The following is a 9,697-nucleotide window of genomic DNA, read 5'->3' on the forward strand; positions in this document are numbered from 1 at the left end:
TGGAACAGAGAAGCCCCAGAATATTTCATATCCTTAGCTCTACTCAGCAGTTTGTAGGGATGAAGCAGAATTCCATATAGTATATCATACTTCTGAGGCTAAGCACAGAAATGAAAATGGATGTATGCCATTTAATACAAGCAGGAAAAACTAAACCCTATTAAGTACGTGATGTGCTTTTCATTTGACGACCTGTCTCTGCATGGACCTTTCCTGAAAACACATTTTCCAGTCATGAGAGATCTCAGGCTCCAATACGACACATTGGTAAATAGTAAATAGCTCCTCCTTTGGCAATAACACACAAGACTATCTGAAGCATCCTCTTCAGATCTGAAACTTGACATGCTACTGTATGGAGGTGTTTGAGGCTCTTTGTGTCTTTGTGGCAATAATCTCCAAAGGACTCTTCAGAGAGATTCGCAGACTGGATTTTCAGCAGAGTACTCTGTTACGGAAATAGAAGGGTGAACAAAAATACATCAAACAGCGATTACACAAACTGTGTCGCCTTGAATCTATGCTCGTGGTTATTTTTTCCTCATCAATTCTACTTCAATTCCTTTAGAAAAATAGAGATTTTTTTTTTTAAGGTCAACCACCATTTCAGAAACAAAAGAATTTGTAATGGATTACTTCAGCTCTGCGTTCCTCCTGTGCTTCATGTACTATTTAAACACACTAACATCTTTGTTTAGAAAGACATTTGCTCATGATGTTTAAGTATCATTCCCTTCCATCCACATCAAGCAAGACTCCATCAAAAAATCTTGACTTGGCATCTATCACAACTGTGATTACTAGGGATTAAAGACCATGCTTCATATTTGCTTGACAAAGCACAATTTCAGTCAATAATGTAAAATTTCTCTCTGCTTTAATACTTTCTGGAAATACAAGCATAAACAAAGATAAGCTTTGTGGAGTTAAGAGTATGCCACTTTGGCTTTCTAAAGGAAGCACAAGCCCAAGTGTTCACTGACAAAAATATTACCTATTTAAAGCATTACTACCACAAATTTGGTAAAGTTGCTGCCAAATAACTGGAAGTTTAAAATAAGGAGGCAGAAAGCAGTGACCTTGGTTCTATGACTGACTGAAGGCAATTGTCCACGCTGCTTTCCCTCTTTTTGAGATGTACAAAAGCCATAATCTGTAAAAGACAGCAGGATGTACAGTAGAGAAACTCAGAATGTGTGCAATACATTCAATAAGCCAGATATTCCTCACTGAATTTAAAATCAGGTGCGTTTATCTGTACAGTCACCCTTTGCTTCCAGGTCAAAGTAACTAGAATACCACAGCCACAACCACAACCCCTTCCACTAATCTCTAATATGATTCTTCTGTGGCTCTGCTTGTTGCTGTTGTGACTAACATTTGGCTTGGGAACATATTGGCAAGGAGTCATCTAGGACTCCTATGAGAGCCGGAAATGTGGGCATTGCATACAAATGACTCAGATAAGGCACATCAATTTCACCAATGAAATGAACTCACAAAGAAGTTTTCTTAAATAACTCTGTGCCTGCATATCCTAATTACTTTCTAGAAAACAGGTCCCAGGTTACACTCCTCCAATTTCTACAACAGGCAGCCAAAAGCTTCTGCTGACTGAACAAACCCATTAAATCTAACCCTGCAAATCAATGAAGGAAGAGGCCACAAGAGGAGGCTAATCTCTTCCTCCTTCCTAGAAGGAACAGATGGCCCAGAGGGAAGGCAGTATTGTAATAATCTCCAAATTATAACATAATCTCCTCTAGCAGTGCTTTCTTAAGAGGTAATACGACCTCTTCCAGTTCGCGTTCTAATATCCAACTAAAGACCTTCACCAGTCTCTTGCAGGGAAGAGGTTTCAACCCAGTCACACCAGGTAAGTCTGCAGCTGTTCTATCAGGCAACATCAAATTCATACTTGCAGATCACACATTATTTTTCATCTAAAGCCCCTACAGCACTAAGGAACTCCAATTTTCTTAAATCACGGATTTCTTTCAAGATGTGACATGAAGTTCACAAGGTGGCACTGCTCAAGATCACATCAGTTTGGAAGAGATACAGGTACACTAAAATTGCTCAATGAGTGATAGAGAACAAACCCTCTGTTTGGCATTTTATTTGTAGAGTGGGAAATGATAAGGGCAAAAAGGCAAAATCTGAGCTCTAGGTAAAGAGTGTTTGCAAACTTCTAAGCAGAAAAACAAAATTACTATGTTATGACGCAACTTTTGTTTAAAGATTAATGAAAAACAGCCAAATGCATAGTTTTGCAAAATCAGGTTAGTATAGGTATACACTCAAGTGGGGACATATCTAAGGACACATCCTTTTGCTTTTCCAGCAAAAGAAAAAAAAATAGTAAGAGTAATTAAACCTGGTATACTAGCCAAAAGTCTTAAGCTCAGATATATACAGTAGCTCAAACTTAAGGCAGCTACTTGAAGAGTTCCACCTTTAAGCCACATTTAGTTCCTACGTCAAATTTAAAGGTTTTCACTATAAACCTATCTGGCCCTTCAGAATGGTTTGGCTCTGAAGGAGCAACCTGGCTTTACAGGTAAGCGCAACCAGGTGCAAAAGGTTTCATATCAGACTAGCAGGCTTTAAAACACACCACATGCTACAGATTTGAAAGAAGAATTAGGCTACTGAAAATAGCTTTATATTGATATTTCCCCACCAGTCTTTAAGAGAAACTCATCTGAGTTGAACAGGTGACTGGAAAAAATGCCCCTTGCTCCCTGCAGACAGGTATTTCACAACCCCCAGCACACACAGATCCACAAAGAATGATAAGCCTAAGCTTTTAAAAAGTGCTAATATTATAAAAACAATTTGGTAAAGCCTTTCATTCTCAAACAGTTGGTCTCTTGACAATGTGTCTCTGCAGCTTCTAAGCACACATATAATAAAAACCTCATCAAGAACAGATCCCTGCAAAGGGACAGATATGTGGTTAGAAGCTGTGAAAGTTCACACGTCAGAAAAATCAAACTAACAAACTGCTGAGCCCTGTTAATTGTTTCTTTAAAAAAAAACCAAAACCCAAAACCAACCCAAAACATAAGCTGTAAATAGCTTAACAGAGGGATTCTAAAACTTGGACTGATCTGTTTAACAGCAGGTTTTACTAACCTGCCAGATTTCTTACATAAAAGTATGTAGATTACCATTTTTTTATTTCTAAAGCATATGAAATCTTGAGAAAAAATATTGAAATGGGAAGAATGCACATGCTTTTAAAATCACTAAATAAAACTTTTGTCAATTTTTTTGTCCATAGATGAACTCAGAAACCAAACTGCTATCACAGACTAGCACAGAAACACATACATAAAGCCAAGACTAAGCTAGTGTCTTGAGGGGGCTCATGAAAAAAATAAATAAATCTACCTGGTGCTTGAAACAGCTTAACAGAAGGCAGAGCATGCATGTGAGCTGGGTGAGCACAGAGCCAGCAATGCCCGCCCAACACTCTACCAAGGAGATGGGTTCCCCACAGCAACAGGCAGCTTGCACAAAACATAGTTTTAAAGGAGCTGTATGCCTTAAAATACTTTCCATGTGCATAACATGTCTTCAGGAAAATGCCAGCTTAGATGCTTTTGTTTTCATGAGGCAGAAGAAACCAGTAGGATAGCAACAAAGACTGGGTTGTCTGGGGGGTTTTTTTGTTGTTTTTTTTTTTGTTTTGTTTTTTTGTGGTTTGTTGGGTTTTTGGGGTTTTTTTTGAGAAGAGGTAGGAGAGGAAGCACGTAGAATTCCTTCAGCATAATTTGTTTGTTTTATTGTTCCCGCAGCACATTACATTAGAGTCAAGCTCACGCATGAAGTACCGTACAAGGACAACTTCAGAACACCTAGCTCTGCTCTTGTGTTAGCAGCACGGAAGAAGGATGCAGCCAGGGCATTGAATCATGATTCCTCCAAAGGCTAACAAGGGAACCTTTCCAACACCTCTAAGGGCTTTCATTCAGTCCTTTAACAGAGGAGACAGACAAGTTACTAGTGGATCACTTAATAGATTTTTCTAATTCTAGAAGTCAAATTAAAGAACTGAGTTTGGCTTTTTTTCAAAATCAACTGAAGAGATTCAATCTCTTGCAGTTTTAGGTGAGAGAAATTTAAGGGAGCAGTTCACAGAAACTGCTTAGCCTCTGCTTTCTGAAATATTGTCGTCATGATGACTCAAAGCCCGCACCCTAGTATTACTGCTTTTAAAAAAAAAGTCTTTTCCAGCAATTATTTACGCCTAACAGTACAAGGAGTAAACAGGCCCTCCATTCCCAAAATCTTGCCCTCTACTAAAGCCATGAAGAGAACTGCAGCTAAGTGACTTAACTAATAAACACAGCCAGCTTCAGAGTTCCTTGGAGCCCCAAGTTTTACAGCCCCAAACAAATCAATCTCTTTCTTTTACTGGCTGTGTATAAAACATAACATTTGCTTCAAGAAGTGCTTGTCCAGAAGTCTTTTGAATACAAAACAGGGAAAGTCACTAGCGGGGGGGGGGGAGAGGGGGGGGGAGAACCAGTAGTTTGTTGTTTGGGGTTTTTTGTTTTGTTTTGTTTTTAAAGAGTGCAGACCCATTAGAGCTAAAACACCCATCTCCAACTGCTTACTCTATCAATGCAAAAGAGAGACAGAATGAAGAAAAAAAAAAAAAAAAAAGCAGTCTTTGGCAATCTAGGGCTCCTAACCATTAAGTCTAGCACAGAACAGCAGAACAATAAAAAGAGCAATTGCATTGTAAATTTATGTACCATGCACAGGTTATGGAATGTAGTGCAATAGGGCACTGTGCAGTGACAGAACCGCATTCCTTACAAAATTAACAGCTTTAAGCTCATGATTTGTACATGTGGGCAATTGTGAACGACCTTCATGCTTTTCAACGTTCACTAGAAGGCAGATTTATTTGTAATCACAAGTCAGCTGTTTTGTTTTGGGGGATAAACATATAGTTGGAAGAACAAAGGTTTAAACTTCACATTAAGTAGCAAATGCAGAGGCCAGTACCTTAGCTTTAAAAGCTGAATTTGAAGACTGTACTCCAAAACCCAGAGCGGATAATACTAGAATCTGAGTGAACCCTGCCACAATGGTTGTTTGCTGCTCCTTTTCCTTTTTTTTTCCTTTTGAAAGAGAAAGATAGATAATTTCATAGTTCAGTTCCACTATAAAACAGTAGCATCTCTAGCATGTGCCTTATATAAAAACATGTCCTGTTTCAACATAAGAGATCCAATGTCACAATGGAGAAATAAAGTTATATTGCTCTTAGTGTAATGGACATAATACAAGACTATCCTTTTTCTAACAAAGAAAATCCATCAAATTTTTATTTTAAACAAGCATTGCCTGTCTCTTATTCCTAATTTTCTTAGACATGAAATAAATAATAGTTTGGAGAAGGTGCCTACTAAACTGGACTGCAGTACAACAGAGGAGTATCCTAGGACAGTATTATTAAAATAATCAGCAGCTGTTCATTGCACCAAAACCATCCCCAGGATACAGTGAACAGTGAATTCTGGTTTTTGTTTAACAGACCAAGGTGATAAACCTTAGGTTACCTAAAACTTCCACATCATAGTTCTTACACTGCTGAAAACAAAGTTCTAATTTAGATTTAAGGGAAGTAAAGAGAGCACATTAAGCAGAACTACTTCTGGATACGCAGAGACATGAGGGAATGGGACAGGATCGATTATTTTTCCGGCACATCCAAAAAAATCAAGACAGTTAAGAAACATATAGAAGCGTACAGTTCCTGATGTTGCAAAACAAATGACAAAATTTTATTCACAAGCGTTTGAGATGAGGCAATAGGCTTCTGGTTCTCAACTTCCTATGAGTTGCAGTAAGGAATTTAATTGCTGTTTCACAACCCTAAGTGCCCTGTTCTCAGGTACCTATACAAAAAACCCTGCTAAATAGGATGAGACTGTTAAATACTGAACAGAGAGCAGGTTTTAGTACAAAATCGCCAATGGAAACACAATAGGCTCCGAGACGATTCATAAAACCACACCAGTCTTTAAAGGTTAATGGTTTGCTAGGGAAGTGCCAAGGATCACAAAACGGGTAATATTTTGTTTCTTTTTTGAATCAGATTTGAACTTCGTGCATTTTTCGTTACAATGCTTCACTAAAACCTCAAAAGCAACTAGAAGGGCTGAGGGTATTTCACTTATAGGTATTTTCAAGCACCTTATTAGTAAAATAAGAGACCACAGGAAAGCCTGAATACTCAGCCCTTTAGATACATACTTGAGTTTGCTGCTCCTGGGCCAGGCAGCATGACAGCCATCTGAGCATAGTAGTTGGATGACTAACACTGAAACGGGTTGAAAACAGCAGCAATCATGACAGAGACAATAAAGAACCCCGCAATCGCACACGGCTCCAATGAAAGAAAAATGATTAAAACTGCTTTTAAAAAATGCAGAGGAAAACAGTTATGATGCTAAAACATACTTTCTTAAAGGTCACCTTTCACTAAAGGGATTACATATGGTATTAACAATATGCCTATAAATAAAGCATATGGCATAAACAAATGTTAGCATAAGAGCTTGGACACCTTTAAAAATAAAATTTTCAGGCAAACAGATTACAAAGTGTCATTAAAAAAACACTGATATGTCAAGGAAGGTTTGCATGGTGTTAAAAAGAAGTGATCAATTAAAAAAACCCTGTCATTTGAAATGAAAGACACAAAGGTATACTGAGCTAAAAGAACATTATCTTTGGAGATCTTAATATAAGCTGCTGTCTTTATCAGAGTACTTCAAACAGAAAATTCCTCTGAAATTTATAATTTATAAAGAGACCAAGGTAGAGAAATATGGGATAAGAGGGCAGAAATACACTGGGTGTTCAATGGGGATGCACTGAGGGGTGCTTGAGGATGGCTCTCCCTCTCTCCTGGTGCACAGATGAGGGAGACACAAGGAACACGTACAAGGCAGCTCCTTATCCCAGAAGGTTTCACCTCAGGTCTACCATCAAGATAAACAGCAAGGAATATAAGAAAGGATGTTTAAGGGACGTTTTCTGCAGTGTGTAAAAAAAACATCAGGCAGACTAGCGGGGTAAAACAAGGAGGTAAGCACGAGGACTGGTGGGCTCATGTGCCTCTCCTCAGTTGCACTGGAGAACAATTTCAACCGGAGGAAAACGGGTGCACAGGTCAGAGCAAAGCTGATTACAAAGGCAAGCTTCAGCCTAGGGTATGTTATAATGGCTACTAAAAGGTGGCAAGTGAGGTCCGAGATGAAGACCAAATGTTTACAAAAGAGTGTAAGTGGCTCAAATACATACGCTTGCTAAGGGGTCCACAGAGGCTGCTAGAGCAGAAGACCACGGACTGAGAGGGTGCAGCGTACTAGGCAGATGGGAGGGAAAGAGCAGTCTATTTGCCTGGGAATGCAGAAGGAAGGTGCAGGGCACAGCCTGGAGGACGGGAGGGGAGGACAGGTGAACCGGCTGAGGAAGGGTTCAGGGCAGGTTGGGGCACAGCACGTTAGCAGCATGCTGCAACGCACCGGGAGGGGGGCTCGACACTGGACGGAGTCGGGCGAGCGGCGGCGGTCAGAGGGGAGCGCGGCCCGAGGAGCAGCGGGGAAGCGGGGGAGGGCGGTGGGCCGGTACCTGGGCGTCTTGGCGGTAGCGCTCTCCCGGCGGTCCAGCACTCCGGGCACGCAGTTGGTGAGCTCGGTCCAGTCGGCGTGCAGCCCACAGCTCCAGCCCGTGGAGAAGCGGGAGAAGAGCCAGGTCTCCCGGCGGTTGGGGCGGTAGCAGGTGCACTTCTTCTGCCCGGGCCGGCAGTCGCAGGGCACCTCCAGCCGCACGTTTTGCACCAGGTGGCGGCCGAAGGTGGTGCCGCCGGTCTTCTGGATGTGCAGGAAGACGATCACGTCCTCGCCCTTCATGTCGAAGGCGAGCTCCCGCTCCAGCTCCCGCACAGGGAAGTAGTACTTCTTCACGTAGTGCGGGTCCGGCGTGGGGAAGAGGTCCAGCTCCTCCGAGTAGGAGCGGCCGCTGGGGGAACCCAGGCTCAGCCCCGGCCCCACGTACTGGTATAGGATAAGCATGAAGCACACCGAGACGGCCACGATCAGCAAGAACTTGCTGGTCCTCTCAACCATGGTCCTTCCCGCACGCTTCATGTGTCACCATCTCCCGGGGCCGCCAGCGCTGGGCAGACGGCGGCGGTGCCGGGGGGCGGGCGGCGGAGCCCGGCGCCTCTGCCAGCCGCCTCCCCCCACTGCTCCCCGGAGCAGAGCCTCCCCGGGGGCGGCGGGCCGCTCCCTGGGTTGCCTCGGCTCCCCGCCGTCCCCGCCCGCCCCGCCGCGGGCAGCGCCGGGAGCGGGGCAGGGGCAGCCCGCAGCCAGCCGCTCCGGAGGGGCCGCGGCAGAGCGACGAACTTGGGAGAGAGGGGCGGGAGGGGGGCGGAGAGGGACCGAAACGCAAAACCAGCCCCCTCCCCCCTCCCCCCGCTTCAGGAAGCCAACCCCATCCCGCCGCTGCCTCCGCCGCGGCACTCCGCCGTGCCCCAGCCCCAGCGGCACCGGCACGGCAGCGCCCGCCCCCGCCGCCGGCTGCGCACGGGCTCGGCTCGGCTCGGCTCGGCCGGGAGCGAGCGCTTCCTGCTCGCGCCGCCCCGCGCCCGGCATGCACAGCGCCGCCGCCCGCGCCGCCCCGAGCCCGCCCGGCTGCGGGCATACACCGAGCGGCGGCGGCCGTGGCGGGCCCGCGCTGCGCTCAGCTCCCAGCTGCAGCTGGAGGCTCCGCCTGCAGCCTTGCCCGGCCTCGGCTCCCCGGCCCGGCCCGGAGCTGCGGGGGCTGCCGGGAGCGCTCCGCTCGCCGGCGCTCCCCTGGCCCCCGCGGGGCGGCCGCTCAAATCACTCGCACTCCAGACCCGGGTGGGCTGCGAGGCGGCTGCGGCTGCGGCTGCCTGAAGCACTGGGCTCTTAGCGCTTTCCGGGGGGAGTCTTTGCGTGCCACCACCTTAAAATTAATCCCCAAAAGCGAGCCTTGGCACTCCTCCGGGGGCTAGGTTTCTGCTCCCTTTCTGAAACAACAGTTAATAGTAACAAGAAGATTTGCATGGGAATATAGGAGTGGGTCTTCCCACATGCGTCTGCTCCGGCTGCGGCCGCCACACGGGACACCACAAGCCTTTAGTTGCAATGTCACGACTGGATGCAACAGGAAAATGCTCTGGTCACACAGAGGAGCAGGATGTCTGTGAGCAGGAAAAAGCCTGTGTACACCGTCAGCCACATAATTTGGAAATAATAACAATAGGTGAAGTTGAGGCAAAAACCAACAAAGGCGTTATTTACAGAAAACTTTCCCAGCGAAATGCTTTCTGCTGATCTGTCAGGCAGCCTTCCATCCAGCAGCGGTGCTGTTGCAGAATTCATTTGGAAGACACTAGTCTCGCAAATGAAGCAAAACACTGGAAGACCCAGGGACTGCCAGGTACGTAGCTGGCTTATAGCACTACCCTCTGTAGGGCAGCAGTTAGCAGGCTGAAATGCTGTTGCAAGGATCAGTATAGTAAGGACCTACGGAGGCCAGCTGGTGTGCTTACAGCTGGGCTTAATCACCTTACCGGAGCAGAGTCCTTTCCGGAAGGTGCAAGAAGGGTCCCGTGGCTGATCTGTCAGCCTGTCGCCAAAAG

The 9,697-nt window shown here is 45.3% G+C and overlaps 1 protein-coding gene across 1 annotated transcript in view; it reads right to left on the minus strand.

The window, feature by feature from the left end:
* Window positions 1-8,560, minus strand: part of HS6ST1 (heparan sulfate 6-O-sulfotransferase 1) — a 210,493-nt gene extending 201,933 nt beyond the window's left edge. Inside the window, exon 1 of the mRNA XM_049802644.1 lies at window positions 7,660-8,560. Within this exon, the coding sequence (XP_049658601.1) occupies window positions 7,660-8,177 (518 nt within the window). The 5' untranslated portion in view covers window positions 8,178-8,560. The remainder of the gene's footprint in view (window positions 1-7,659) is intronic.
* Between the last annotated feature and the right edge of the window lie 1,137 nt (window positions 8,561-9,697).

This window comes from Accipiter gentilis, chromosome 6 (genome assembly GCF_929443795.1).
Source record: "Accipiter gentilis chromosome 6, bAccGen1.1, whole genome shotgun sequence".
Lineage (NCBI taxonomy): Eukaryota > Metazoa > Chordata > Aves > Accipitriformes > Accipitridae > Astur > Astur gentilis.